We start from the raw sequence: 15,546 nt of genomic DNA, 5'->3' as shown, positions 1-15,546 counted from the left end.
TTACAGACAAGGAAACAGGCACAGAAGTATGATGAGCAAACATCACAGAAAGAAGTCTGGAGGAGGGCAGACCAGAGCTGCCTGATTCTATCATCAATCTCCCAGGTCCCACCTATCTTTCTGCACCGCAGTCTGGATCATGAGGCGAAGGGATGCTAAGTAATGTAGCATCATCCATCCTAGCTACGGGCCACTCTGGGAGAAGGAAGGCCCTCTTAGAGAGCTTCCCCACAAGCCCTACCGATGACTTCCTCACACATCTCACTGGCCACCCCTGTCTGGATGGCTTTGAGCAGGGTACCTTTCCCCCTAACCCCCACCGACGCAGAGGCTCCTTTAGGAAGGAGGCAGTGAGAATGGGCACCAAGGAGGCAATACTGTGCAGGCAACTCCTGGTCTGACACAACTCTGGCTGGCTTAAGAGAAAATGGGAGATTTTATTACAAGGATCCAGGAAGTCGGCTGATGGCTCGTGGTAGTAGAAAGTAGTCAGGCCTCAGGAAAGGGCTAGAATTGGGAGTCTGTTAGCATCCCAGAGAGGCTCTGCTGTCTGTCTTGTCTCCTGTCCTGGCTCTCTGTCTTCAGACTGCCTCTGCTCCCCTCCTCAGCCCACATGATAGGTAAAAGATGGCCACCCCACAGGGCCCATGTTGCTTGTTCCAGGTTCCTCTACAACACTGACATGACTTGACCCTGGGGGTTGGATGGGGGTTACAGCCCCAAATTGCCATGAGAGAACATCTGATTGGTCTGTTTTGACATGACTATCCTTGGTGCACGCAGCTATGGTGGAGTGGGGATAGGCATATGTAAGGCTGCGGGGGCCTACCCCTTTGACCTGTGGAGGGAGGGGGGAGATAATTTCCAAAGAAGGGGGATTCTCGGGAGCTAGAAATTCACCCCCCACCCAAGTATCTAGAACTCTGCTCACAAAGACCAGTCCTGTAACACTCAGTGATGTGGGGATTGACCATTCCCTTTTTTTCAGTATGGCGCCCTTGACTTTTGTTGACATTTGCTAAGCCGCAAGCCCTGGCTCATCGAGCTCTGCCTTGACCACCAGCACCCCACACCTCAGCCCCACTCCTCGGTGCCCTGCTTCTCTCCTTCCTTTGTACCCCTCTTAGGGTCTACTGGCTTCCTTACTAAGGACAGAAGGCGTCCTTGAAGGTGATGGCAAAATAGGCCTGTACGTGTGCCCCCGTGGGATCCCCGAAGTCAGCACCTTGGCCCATACTTGCATCCCTAAGGACTGGAATGCTCATCTGAATAAAGGCTGTTCCTATCTCCTCCCTGCTTAGCCTTCAGTCTGTCTCTCTCTGGGGGCTTTCTGGTCGGTGTGCTGTGTACATGTCCATCCACTGCTCTGGCTCTCTATTCCTTTTTCCTCCCTCACCTGAGTGGAGCAGATCTGGATCTAGGTCCTGCCCCCAGTCCTTCCCCACCCCCATCCACATGCTGCGTTCCCTTCCCTTCCCTTCTCCTTAAAGAGCAGGCATGCTGTGCTGGGGCCCAGGTGGACCAGGTGATGGTAATCTAGTAATTATTGATTCCCGAGGGACTTGGAGGACATATTTACATAAAAACCATAATGTGAGTGGAGCTTCTGCTGTGGAAATTAGGTACTTTAAGGCCTGGCTCCTGGGGGAAGTAGGGGCCAGGGGAGGCTTGGGAATAATGAGGGGAGGGTGGCTGTCACACCGCCTGAGATGAAGGGCTGATGGCCGATGGAGGAAAAGCCCCAGCTAAGGTCTAAAAAGATGATATTTGCATAGGCATTAAATATCACCAATGAGATGTTATATCAGTCAGGGTCCCCCCCCCCCCCGAAACAGATGGCACACTCAAACTGGGAAATGGGAGGGCAGTTTAATAAAGGAACTATTTACGAAGGTGTGGGAAGGGGTTTGGGAGCCATATGGGACTGCTCACTGGGCTCTACCCTGCCGCCGATAATGAGGGGCTGGCACCACCCCAGGCAAAGAGAGGAGGGGGGAGCTTAACTCTGACCTTCTGTGGGGGGATGCGGCTGCTCACCCAGCTGCCTCCTCTCTCTCTCTCCCATTCCTCCCATCTTCCGCCTGTGTCCCCACTGGCCAAACAGAGGGAAGGAGTCCCCTGTTGCAGCCCAGGCACTGAGCACGGAGGAGGGGCAGAGTAGAGGGACAAATAGAAAGCATCCAGCACAAGTGTCAAAGGGCAAGAGGAAATTCCATAGCAGTGCCAGCCCCATGCAGCAGGAAAGACCCAGTTTAGGTCTCAGGAATAATGCCACGTGAGCGGCCATGTGAAAGTCACTCCAGGGAGGATGTCTGGGCCAAAGCTCCCTCCCAGAGGGTTTCCACTAGCAGGGGTGTCCAGCCTCTCCTGGGGAGGGACAGAGAATTCCACATTTGAACCTGAGGCTGAGGGGACCAAGAGGTGCTCCAGAGACTAAGGCCCCCTGGGATGCGGGATGAGGCCAGGTAAGGGAGAAGGGAGCTCTTCCAGGTGCACCGTCCGCATAGTCACTGGGGTATTTCCTCAAAGCCTCTCAGCAACGCGATGCCAGGAGTTACCCCATCTCACACAGGTGTGAGGAAACAGACAAGAAGAAGTCATCCTACTCTCATTTTCCAGACCTAGAGTAAGGTAGTGGTGGTAGGAAAGGAAGAGAGGAGGGGTTAGGAGCAAAGGGTGTTCGAGAGGAAAGGAACCCTAGGGGCCCCTAGTCCCTGCAGAGGTTTGTCACAGTCATCTTTGGAATCACTCACCTGCTGGTCCCAGGACCCCACCTCCAGTGGAAGGGGTTCTGATTTGTCCCCACCTCCAGCAGGGAATCCCTGATCTAGTCCAACCTTTTATTTCACAGATGACGACAGTGTCACCAAGGAGGTCTATCGGTGGGTGAGGGACCTGTGAGGGATTTGATGTCAGCAAGGCTTGGTGGGCGACACGTTGGATGGGCCAGGAAAGGAGGGAGGCGGGAGCTGACTCAGAGTGTCTGAGTCAAGCTCCAGAGGAAGTGTTGTGTTGCCCCATATTAGAAGTTTTAGGGAACCAAAACCAGTCTGGGTTTGTGAGTTCGAGCCCCGAATCTGACTCTGAGCTGACAGCGCAAAGCCTACTTGGGATTTTCTGGCTCCCTCTCTCTCTGCCCCTCTCCTACTCTCTTCCCCACCCCCACCTCAAAATAAATAAACTTTAAAAAAATAAAAAGTTTTTGAGGTTTTTATTGAATGGGTGATGTTAAACATTTAATAATCAAAAGTGAAAATAATATAAAAAGGTATATATATTGGGGCACCTGGGTGGCTCAGTCAATTAAGCGTCCGACTTCAGCTCAGGTCATGATCTGATGGTCTGTGAGTTTGAGCCCTGCATCGAGCTCTGTGCTGACCTCTCAGAGCTTGGAGCCTGCTTTGGATTCTGTGTCTCCTGCCCTCTCTCCCTCTCTCTCTCTCTCTCTCTCTCTCTCCCCCCCCATCCCCCACTAGTGCTCTGTCTCTCAAACATAAATAAATGTAAAAAAAAATTTTTAAGGTATATATTAAGGAGCATCTGTCATGATTTTGCTATTTATAGGTAGCCTGATTTAAAATTAGTTTGGGTTTATTTTTCCAGTGTCTGTTAATGCTCATACCAGCAATTATAAATATGTATTCTCATTTCCACCTTCTTTTTTACACAAAAGGTATCAAGCTAATACCCTGTTCTGCACTGGGTTTTTTCCAGTCACTATACCTGGAGATCTCTCCATATCGAAATCTAGGGAAAAATCCCCATTCTTTTCTAGAGCTGTGTAGTATTCCGTTACACAAATACACCCTCACGTATTCAAGCAGTCTCCAGTTGCTAGGTGTTTGGTTGTTTCCTGTCTTCTGTTAGTTCAAAGAATACCCCCAAGGAGTAATCTTGTGCATAAATCACCTGGCACATGTACAGGTGCCTGTTTAGTCTATTTTTGCTTCTCAACTATCTCTGGTGAAGGAGCAGGTTTTACATTTCAATTTACAATCTGTCGCAGATGGATACTTACATAAAATTCAATAAAAGTGAATTACTGGAGAAGTGAATTGACAAAAAAACTATGAAAAATACAAGCCTCCAAATTTTATTAGATCCAATAGACATAAAAATTACTCTGTCACATTACTATAAAGATTTTTAAACACTCTCAAGTTTCTGCATTTATCTTACAACGAAGTTGTCACAGTTTGTGGATTTGACACTGATCTGCGGACCGCACTTTGAGTAGCACTGGTTAAGACTCCCAGAAATTAGATCAAAAGGTACATGCCTCTGTCGTTTTGCCAGATTCCTCTCCATAGGGCTTGTACCATTGTTGCACGATGGTATATGAGAGTGCCCCCTTCCCCACAGCCTCGCCGAGAGTGTCATCTGTCTTGGAATTTTGCTAAACTCATAGGTGAACAGTAGTAGCTCAGTCTAGGTTTTAATCTGCATTGTTCTTATTGTGAGTGAAAATAGCGTCTTAATTAATTAAAGTATTTATTTATTTACAGAGAGAGAGAGAACGCATGCACACATGCACGAGCAGTGGAGGGGCAGAGAGAGAGGGACAGAGAGAATCTTAAGCAGACTCCATCCACACCGAACTGGCTGCAGGGCTAGATCTCATGACTCTGAGATCATGACCTGAGCTAAAATCAAGAGTCAGATGCTTGAGGCAGGTGGGTGGCTCAGTGCCTTGAGTGTCTGACTTCAACTCAGGTCATGATCTCGTGGTTTGTGGGTTCGAGCCCCTCGTCGGGCTCTGTGTTGGCAGCTCAGAGCCTGGAGCCTGCTTCGGATTCTGTGTCTCCTTCTCTCTGCCTCTCCCCCACTCACACTGTCTCTCTCTCTCTCTCTCTCAAAAATAAATAAATGTTACAAAAAAAAAGAGTCGGATACTTAAAAACTGAGCCACCCAGGTGCTCCAGTGTCATTCATATCTTTAAGCCCTATTTGTACATATATTCTTTGCCTATTTTGTGCTGTATTATTGACCTTTTTCCTCTTGATTCCCAGGAATTATTTATACATTAGGAATATTAGCCCCTTGTCTGTGATATGTAATGCAAATATTTTTTTCCAGTTTGTCATTTGCCTTTTGATTTTGTTTGGTGTTTGTTTGGTGGGGGGGCATGCAGAAGTTTGAAGTTTTATGTAGTTAAATATGTCAATCTTTTCTGTAATAGCTTCTGGATTTTGAGTCCCGGTTCTTTATTCCAAAATTATAAAGAATTCTGCCTGCATTTTCTTCTAGTATTTTTATGGTTTTATTCTTAACACCTAAATCTTTTATCCAGTTGGAATTTTTCCTAGTACAAGGTGTGGGTTATGGATCCAAATTTATCTTTTTACAAATGGCTACCCACGTGTCCTAGCTCCACTTATTAAGATCCCTAGATACCACCTTTATCATTAAAACTAATTTTACGCCATTTGGGATCATAATAGAAAAAGCTCTATAATTTGTCAGTTTCATCCAGAATACCATTGCAAGGGAAATTAGCTCTCCAGATATGATCTATAACTCTGTGTTACTAGAGCAGAGTAAACTATAAGTAACATAGGTAAAATGTAAATGTATTTAAACAAGCAAACACAGCCCGTGGGCCTGCCAACAACCATGGAGGAAACTGGGAGAAGTGGGCCTTGCTGAGGGAGCTCGTGGTGAGAGTCAATGTTTGCATTGCAGACCTTACCTGCCTGCCTCCGGAGCTAGGACTGCAGAGGGGCCCAACGATGGTGTTCCTGGGACCCCTGGCTGTCACCCTGTTGCCGCCCAGCCTCACACTGCTGGTGTTCCACCTGTCCAGCTCCCAGGATGTCGTCACTGAACCTAGCAGTGAGCAGCAGCTGTGCACCCTGAGGGAACACCCCACTGTGGCCTTTGCAGGTGAGAGCCACTTCCCACTCGGTCCTTTTTGCAATGGCTGTGCCTTGAAGGACTTAGGTCTGAACTCAGCAGGGTCTCTTTGATGTTGGAAGTCCTGGGATGTTCCCCTAGGGATAAATGTTAGAAGGATGAGTAGCCATGGGCTGGAGGGGTCTGATTTTAGTCTCCAATTTATTTAAGCCTTCCATCCATGTTTACCTGGAGGAGGAGGGCGCCTTGCTCTGGCATTCCTGCTAGGAGGAGGGGTTGTGGGTACTCTGGGTAGAGTGGACAAGGGTTCATCGGCCATCTCAGCTCTGGCTCTTCTGGAAGCATGAGTATTTCTTAGCTTCGTTGGGGGGCCAGAATGAAGATGACTCACTCCTTAGGAGGTGCCTGTAGATCTTTGGAAGGCTTCCTTCTGCTCTAAGACAGTTGCAGATGCCTGTCTTCAGGGCCCTGGGAACCCATAGGGAAAGGGGTCCTTGGTGACTGATAACTCCCTCTGTCTGTCAAGGGAGGGCATGAGAGTGTCCTGTTAAAGTGTTTCCCAAACTGGGATTTGTGAATCACTGGGCGTATTCTGAGAGGCCTATAAATTCTCAATAAGGGTTTCTAAAATTAATACATACAGTCGATAATAATCAAAAACCAAAACAAAACATAAATACCAGAACATGCGGGATGTTCTCCCATGACCTGTTGGCCAGTTTGGGGCTCCCTGGTGGTGCCACATCAGCACTTCCGAATCCGTCACCTGCATGGCAGCTCACACTGGGATCTGCGGATGTAGCTTCAGAGGTCCCCAGGTTCTTAAGTCTGATAGACACCTGCCCTATTTCCTCATCACAAGTACCCTGGCAAGGAGGCAAGGCAAGGACTGTCACCTCCCTTTACAAATGGGAGGGCTGAGGTGTAGAGGGTGGGAGAGACTTGTCAGAGGCGGGCCTTCACGTTGGGCACCCAGTGCTCTTTCTACTCCCCGTGGCAGAGCGATCGGGGCTCCACCTTCTAGGTGCCACAGGCAGGAGGGTGAGGAGCCGTCCTCGGGATTCCACACAGCTAATCGAGAGGGCAGAGATGGAAACCAGAGCAGAAAAATAAATGCCCGAGTGCGAGACTGGCATGGGATTTGGGGGATAGGAGGGGTGGTATGGATAGGTGTTGGGGTTAGTAAGGTGGGGAGGCTGGGGCGGCTGGGAAGTGTGGGCTTCCCAGCTGTGGGCTGGCTCCTGCCTCCGGGAGGAGAATTTGCAGCTGTCTTCTCAGTGCTGTCTTGTTTGAGCTGGGATCCAAGGCTTTGAAGGCTTAAGTGGATTAAAGTAAATTAGCAATGTCCTTAAGCCTACAAAACACGCGTACACTCTCAGACTTCTGATGGCTCCCAGCGTGCTGGTGGCTGTCACTGAAGGGAAGGACCAAGTGCGGGACAGAAGGAGCGGGACTCTCAGGGCTATCCTCATCTTGGATGCCCCATGGCAACTCCTAATGAACCATTTCCTCTGAGGGGCTTTGCTGGAGGCCACTGTTGGCCTGGTGGATTCTTGGGGCAGGTACAACGGAAGGAGAGCAAGAGAATTTCTGTCCCCCAGCCAGGCTGGTCTGTACTGGAGCAAACTAGATAGGGGGGTAGGGGTAATGGAGAGGTGGAAGATGTGTTCCTTGAATGCCTGGCTTCATTCCCACCATTTTTTATCTTAAGGTGTATATTACTTGAATGAAATAACCTCCTTCCCCACCCTCTTTCAGAATGGAGGAATGAGGCTCAGATTGTCATGGAGTAACTAAGGAATCCCCTTAGCCCCAGCAAGCAGAGATGTCCGTCATCCGAGACTGACAGCCCTAGAGTGTGGCATCATCTCTACTTTTCCTCCCCAGCCCTCCTGGCCTCCCCTCCACCCACCTGGGTCTCCGTTCTGACAGCTTTGGATTTTCCTATCCATTCACCAAATTGTTATTGGGCCCTACTTGAACCAAGGACAGGGCTAGATGCTGTGGGACTTCAGAGGTAAGAATTTCCTCTGGGTACTCGAGTATCTCTTGTTGTTCCTTAAAGATCACTCCCTTTGGTCTGCCAGTGCAGCTGGTCCTGCACTAGGACTGGTCCTCTTGTCTCCCCACACCCTTTAGTACTGGTGAGCACACACCAGGGACTCAATTCATGTTGGGAACTGTGTTCTGGGTGATGCTGCCGTTCCAGAGAGGTTGCCATATAACCCAGCCCAGTGCCAACCCCCAGCTTCCAGGATCCCTTCAGATGTTACATTTTATTTCTGACTGATCAGTAGGCTTCCAACTCTGTAGCTGTGAGTTGCCTTCTCCCCTGACACCTGGCTGATCTGTGAATAACCCCTAAATACCCTAGAGGACCTGCCAGTTGCAGAGTCTGGCAGGCGTTTTTCCATCTTGTAAGGTTAAATTTTCTCCTTCTTTTAAGGGGGGCCCACCTGTGTCTCTCTTTGGCCTGCACGTTATTCCTTCTGCCACGGCATGGAATTTCTAGGAGGCAGGGAGAAGCCAGGATGGAGTTAACACTGACAGTGGTTAATCCACAAACTGGGTAATTGAATTGACTATAATTAAAATCACACGCGCGTCATGGAGAATGTCATTTTTCTCTTAAAGTCGCCGTCCAAAGCCTTCCCTGCACACGGAGCTCAGAACGTGCTTGGTGTTTTAAAGACAGGTTTCCCTCTGGTCCTGTTTGCCTGTTTAATAAGAGGAAGCTGGCTCCTTTCCCAAGACAGCTCCCCCAGGATCAGCGTGCTGCACCCGCCTGCCTCTCTCCCCCCTCGCCCCTTTCCCCTTGCCCTTGTCAGTTACAAGAAACTGGAAGCGGCCGTCACCCTCCACTCCTTCCTCTGCCCCTGCCTCCCATTGTCTTCACGTCTCCTACCCTGTTTCGTCTTCCTTTCCCTTGCCTGCCCCAGGGAAGGGCCTGAGTGAAGACTGAGCTGAGAAGTCCCCACATGGAGTTTCTCCTGGTTTGCTGCACACCAGTCATGCCACCCCTTCCCCCGTTCAGCTGCCCACATCTGGAAGACCCCTGTCGGAGGGGACAAAAGGAACTAAAGGGTGACCCAGTTGCTACCGTTGGGGAGCACTCATCTGATGGTGACAGGCAAGCCCTCCATATCTTCCCCACTCCCACCACAGAAAACTGGCTTGAGCACATTCAGAGTGACAAAAAAAAATACACTGTGAACAGAATAGACAAGGTAGAGAGAATATGGAGCAAAATAGAATCAGGGTGGAGAGACTGTGATCCAGGAAGTCTTCCTGGAGGAGAGTCCTTGGCTTAGTCTATAAAGTAGTATACTATTCTACCAGGATTTCTGAGTGTGGCCCTGAGGTCAACTAAAAATCCAGCTTACCCGACTCCTGAGCCACTTCTTATACCGATATTGCCCAAATGCCATTGCAACTTCATGGTAATTCTTGCTAACCTATAGTCCCCTGCTGAGGACAGAGGCAGACCCAAGGGGTTTGTTACATTTTGCTGTAGAATTTCTTTCTTCTTCTTTTTTTTAATCATGCATATCACAGTTTTCTGAAAAACATCCAACTCACAAAACCTCAAGTTCTCCAGGGAGCGATTAAGTGTTTGCTTGTCGTGCAGAAATGAAGGGCTGCTTTTACTCTGTAGTGGAGGGATAATGAGCAATGATTTATTTCCCCTGGATTACACACACACACACACACACACACACACACACACACGCACGCACTCACGCACTTCTCTGGGCCTTCTGTGAGCCAGTTGCTAATAGACTGTGGGGAGAAAGCACCGGACCTCACATTCCCCCCTCATCTTTTTCTCCATTGGCATGAAAATTCTCTGCCCCATGGTTCTCTGGCTCTCTCGTTATTGGTCAGTTCCCTCCCATCTATGAGGCAGAGGCTGAGGAGTGCCATTAAGGGGTTCTGGACCAGGATGGGAGAAGTGGGTCTCCAGTGGAAGAGAAAGAGGGAAAGTCAGCGTACCCTGACGTACCATCCCCAGGCGTACCTTCCACAGACCACTGCCCCATCCATCCAGAGGGCTGTGAGATCTCCTCTCTGCCCACCAATCTCCATGGAAGACTTTGGCCTCGGCTGGGAAGCTCCTTCGTTGGAGACAGGGATAGACAGGGATAAACCCACCTTCTGTTTCCCACCTCCACGGAAGCTTGTTTGAAAACTTGGTTCTTCTTGTACAGATGGGAATTGTGGATTGATCCTGCATTTACTCAATTCCTTCCAGGTGCTGGACACAGCCTAGAGATCTAAGAAGCAAGGGCTTCCCTACCCCCCAGGGAAAACAATGGGGCTATACACCCAGCAATATGGGGGCTTTGATGGCAGTAAAGTAGAGGCCTCACCCAGGCTTTCGGGAGTCGGGGAAGTCTTTTTGGAGGAGGTAGGGTGGGGATGGGGCTGAACAGGAACTGTTCCACTGAGGGAGAACAGAAAGGCAAAGTTTGCAGGCTCTGGTGGGATAGATCTGCACAGTGTTCTAGTTTAGTATGGCTGGAGCGGTAGTTTGAGGGGAAATGTAAAATATGAAGTATGATTCTTTCTGTGGCACTAAATAATTAATGTGCCAGGCATCCAAACTGGGAAGACAGTGCAGAGCCCAAAGGCCTTCATAAGAGTTGAGACTTTTTCTGGGGTCAACTGGGAGCTATTAAAGGGTTCTAAGCTGCAGAGCGACAAAACCAGATTTGCATTTTAGAAAGATCGCTCTGGTTGCTATGTAGGAAATGGACCGACCAGAGGGACAGGAGTGGAGGCCAGGTTAGATAGGATGCTCCTGGCACCAGGCCAGGCAAGAGATGATACTAGCTTGGATGGGGGTAGGGTACAGAGGGCAAAAGGGATGGATTTCTTGGAAGTGGGACAGACAAGATTTCTGAGTGTTTTTAAGTGCTGGTGAGGGTTTAGGGGAGGGAAGGATGATTACAGTTTTCCCTTTGGGCAGCTAGGGGTTAGGTGGAGCCCTTCTCTGAGATAGCGGACATAGCAGGAACAGTGGCAACACCCCCATCCCCTCTCCCCCAGCTGGCTGCTCACAGAGGGGGCAAGTGGAACCCAGGTTTAGGGGGTGCCAAGACTGCTTCCGCCTCACCGCTCGCTGATGTTAGCCCTTTCATTGTGGGGTCCAGTGCTGGCACAGCTGGTCCAACAGTAACTGGAATGCTTGCCTCTCCCTCCACCAGATCTGAAGCCGTGGGTCTTCAACTTCACCTACCCTGGAGCCCAAGACTTCTCCCAGCTTGCTCTGGATCCCTCCAGGAACCAGCTCATCGTGGGAGCCAGGTAACGAGGTGCAGGAGAGTTGGTGCCACGAGGGGTAGTATGCTTAGGATTGGATGGAGGGAATATCATTTGGGATGAGCCCGCTATGGGCAGGCCCTCATCCTGAGCCCATGTTCCTCTCTGCCAGGCCCTCTCTGTATCTGAATGTCTGTCTCCCACAAGAGGAAGTATTAGTTGGAGCATGGCGGGGAGGAGGGTGACCTCTAGACCCCCAGATTCCGTGGCTGGTAGTTTTCAAGAACAGGAACACCTGCTGGCCACCTTCTACCCCACGTCCCTACCCTGCTTCCTGGACTGCCCCAGGCAAAGTTCTCCCGGAGAGCTCCATGCAGGGAAGGTGCCCAAGAGCCCCCTGCTGGCTGGCTGGCCGCCTGCACCTGGGATGCTGGACTCAGGCCGTGGCCTTCTTGTATGAAGCACCTCACTTCCCTCCCTGTTGTCTAATCTTGTTTAGCCTCACTATTCTGGCTCTAGGGAGGGCTTGTGGAGACCTTACAAAATTGTAGACTCTTAGCTCTAGTAGAGAAGGGAGCTTAGAGATGGTTTACTCCAGTGGGTCTCAGAGAGTGATCCCTGGACCAGCGGTACCAACAGCACCAGGAACTTGTTAGAAATGTAAATTCTTGGGCCCCACCCCAGGCCTGCTGAATCAGAAACCCTGGGGGTGGGGCCCAGCAATGTGTTTTAGCAAGCCCTCCAGGTGAGTCTGAGGACTCCTAGGTTTGAAAATCACTAGTCTAATCTAACTGCCTTCAATTTCAACATGAGGAGGCAAGGGACAGGAGAGGGGAATTGATCTTCCCAAGATCCCATTGAACAAGACGACAATAGAGGATGGGGCTAGAACTCCTGTCTCCTTACCTCTGGGCTAGAGTTTTTTTCTGCCAGTCCCTTATCACCTTCGACTGCACTGGTGTTTTTCAGAAGCTCTCCACCCCAGATGTTCAGATTCAGCAGGTCTGAAGGTGGGGGAGGGTGGCCACTAGGTTGGGCAACCCCAGGCTATCCTGCGTGGCTTACCAACCTTGACCTTCAGGTTTTCCAGAGTGTACTCACCCCCTATTTACATTACGAAAAGGAAGCAAGCCAAGCAGAGCTCTGGACAAAGACCAGAGGAGCTGCACTGCTCTTAGGATACTGACCTCTGAACCATCTGTAAAGTCTGGCTTCCAGTCAGAGGGTTGCCACCCTCTCAGGACTGTTGTGAAGCCAGGGCTGAAAGCATTTTTTTAATTAACTAATTATTTTGCATCAGTGATATGAATGTGTCATGGTAAAACATTCAAAAAGTACAAAAGAATATACAGTGAAAGACACACACACACACCAAACAGGACGCCTTCTTGGAGGCACATCCTGCGACGAGTATGTGTCCTCCCAGAGGTAATCTGTGCTTACGCAAATATACAAGGGTATGGGCTTTATTTTTCCCAGCAAATAAAATACCGTTAACCCTTGAACAACATGGGGGGTTAAGGGCACTGACCTCCCTCCCCTTCCGTGCAGTTGAAAATCTACCTATAACTTTTGGCTCCCCAAGCCTAACTACTCAAAGCCTACTGTTGGTTGGAAGCCTTACTGATAACATAAATGGTCGATGAACACGTATTTTGTATATGTGTTATATAATGTGTTCTTACAACAAAATAAGCTAGGGAAAAAAGTGTTATTAAGAGAATCATAAGAAAGAGCAAACACATTTACAGTACGGTATTGAAAAGAAATCTGTGTGTAGAACAAACTGGAGTTGTTCAAGGGTCAGCTGTAATGGTTTTACTTTTTATTTTCAGATCATTATGGATTTCCATGCAGTTGTAGGAAGTCAGTCCACATACCCTTCACCCAGCTTCCCCCGGTGGTGACATCTTGCATAATGACAGTGCATTGCAGTTAGGAAGCTGACATTGAGACCATCCTTCTCCCTCATTCAGGTCCTGCCAGTCTCACAGCTGTACTTCTTTAAACCCAAAAGGATACCACTGATGCCTCTGCTCTGAACCTTGTGGACACATTTTGAAAACTGCCGGTCTTTCTGTGCCAGCCATGTGCCAGGCACTATTTTCTGTACCATATATGTAGTAAAGCATCTAAAGCATGTAGTAAATCAGGCATGTAATAAATCACCTAACCTTCACATGAACGCTGGGCAGAGGGTTCTGTAATTATCCCTACTGTATGGATTAGGAAACTGAAGCTCAGAAGGGTTAGCCCGCCTGCCTTTGTTCTCGCTGCTGTTTCGGACCCACTCTGGGGCTTCCCCACACAACAGGCATGCCTTTTCCTGGCGTTTTGAGCCTGGCTGTGCCCTCAGAGACAGGGGACAGTTGGGCAGGACATGGTGCCTTGCACCCCTCACAGCAAATGAAGTGGTTCCTCAGTTTCTTCTCCCCCGTTCTCTAGGGAGAGAGAACTTTCCTTCCTCCTGTCCTTCTGCCTGACATTCTCCCTCTTCTTTCTGACCCCCTAGGTCTCTGGAATTCAGCTGGGGATATTTTTTATTTATTTATACCCTGCCTTGTTCCATAGGGGATTTAGGGGCAGGTCAGGCTGAAGAGATTTCTCTCTGTTCCCGTCTCCCAGAGGAGCAGACTATGTTGCTGTGATAAACGATTTTTGATGGGATAAAAATTAATAAAGTGATGCAATGTTTCCCCTAATTTTTTAAAGCTGTGAGCAGATGCCTCTGTTACCTGAGCAGACAGCTGGGGCAGAGTCCGAGTCCATCTGTTCTCAGGCCAGGAGGGAGGGGGTGGGGAAGCTCTGCAGGGCAGGGGGCTGGGGAGGGACAGCAGAGGCCTGCAGCCAAGGTCAATGGCAAGGCCTGTCCGGCCCCAGAACAGCAAAGAAGCTAAGCGGCGGCTGGGCCTGGAGCCAGAGCTGGGGACAAGAAGCCTCCAGGCTGAAGTGTCTCCTTCAGGCCCCTGGATTCATTCAACAGGGACCCCTCCACCCCTCATCTCCTCCTGGCCCACTCCACAGTGTTTCCCTTCAATTCTCTTCTCAGTACAGCCGAGGTAGGCCAGAACGTTCTAAAGCAATTATTCCTAAAAACCTCAGGAACCAAAAGGGGAATGGCTAAAAGAAAATGTTAGAAGGAGAGAAAAAAAATTCTTAGGGAAAACCAAGACTTTACATCTGTTTGATATTAATAAAGCCTTTTAACATGCACCGCACCATCCCCTGTCTCCACAGTCCTGTGAAATGAGAAAGACGGCGTTAGTTTCTCCATTTTACAGACACAGACACTGAGGCCCCCACAATGTCCCCAGAAAGTAGCCAAGCTGGGATTCTCCCTGCCTCCGCTGCAGGGTCTACTCTGTGAGCCTGCAGCCACTTTTGTGTGGCGTGTTGACTGTGGCCCTGTCCCCCTCCAAGTCTGTGCATAGTGATAGTGGGCTTGTGGATCCAGAGTCCAGGCAAAGCAATTTCCTCAGTGTCCGATGCTGTGAGTACTCGATGGGTGACTAACTGAGGTAGTAGTATCATTATCACTGCTATTTAAGGCCTTTTTAAAAATTACGACTATATTATTTTTAGAGCATTTCTAGGCTGACAGCAGCCTTGATAAGAAGGTACACATGTTTCCCATGTGTCTCCTGCTCCCATAGCCTCCACCACCAGAGGGGTACATTTGTTGTCGTTGAAGAACTGCATTGACACATACATCATTATCACCCCACATCTATAGTTTATATTATGGTCTCTTAGTGTTGTGCATTCTGGGAGTTCGGACAAAGGTATAATGACATGTATCCTGTGTTACAGCATCATACAGAGGAGGTTCACTGCCCTAAAAATCCTGTGCTCCACCTGTTCATCCTCCCTCCCCTCAACCACTGATCTCTTACTGTCTCCATAGTTTTGCCTTTCCCAAAATGTCATATAATTGGAATCATACAGTGTGTAGCCTTTTCAGACTGGCTTCTTTCACTTAGTATTCTGCATCTAAGTTTCCTCCATGTCTTTTCATGACTTGATAGCTCATTTCCTTTTTGCTCTGAATAATATTCTATTATCTGGATACACCACAGTGTATTTATCCATTCACCTGCTGAAAGGCTTCTTGGTTGCTTCCAAGTTTGAGCAATTGTGAATAATGCTGCTATAAACATCCATGTGCAGGTTTTTGTGTGGACACGTTTCTTTATTTAAGGTTTTTGAGCAGGAGGCTAATGTGATGAAAACAGTATTTGAGGCAGATGAGGCTGGCAGCCCCATGTGGGCTGGGGGGGTGGGGCGCAGGAGAGGAATCGTGGGGGCACTGAGGGGGCCACTGGGGCAAAAGCGGATAGGGTGATCCAGGGAGGGGATCGTGGGAAGGTCAGGTCCAGAGTCACCACAGGCAGGGGCTGCGGGAGATGAGGAGGCAGACAGGACTCTGGGGG

At 49.3% G+C, this 15,546-nt stretch overlaps 1 protein-coding gene across 6 annotated transcripts in view; it reads left to right on the top strand.

Annotated features, from left to right (window-relative positions):
- Positions 1 to 15,546, top strand: part of SEMA5B (semaphorin 5B) — a 118,551-nt gene that overhangs the window by 73,244 nt on the left and 29,761 nt on the right. For all 6 annotated transcript variants that reach the window (XM_045502276.1, XM_045502277.1, XM_045502275.1 and 3 more), the window contains exons 2-3: positions 5,684 to 5,884; positions 11,062 to 11,161. In XM_045502276.1, coding sequence (XP_045358232.1) covers positions 5,731 to 5,884; positions 11,062 to 11,161 — 254 coding nt within the window. In that variant the 5' untranslated portion in view covers positions 5,684 to 5,730. The remainder of the gene's footprint in view (positions 1 to 5,683; positions 5,885 to 11,061; positions 11,162 to 15,546) is intronic.

This window comes from Leopardus geoffroyi, chromosome C2 (genome assembly GCF_018350155.1).
Source record: "Leopardus geoffroyi isolate Oge1 chromosome C2, O.geoffroyi_Oge1_pat1.0, whole genome shotgun sequence".
NCBI classification, from domain to species: Eukaryota; Metazoa; Chordata; class Mammalia; order Carnivora; family Felidae; genus Leopardus; species Leopardus geoffroyi.
Note: the sequence above shows the minus strand (reverse complement) of the source record. Positions and strands in the feature narration are given on the sequence as shown.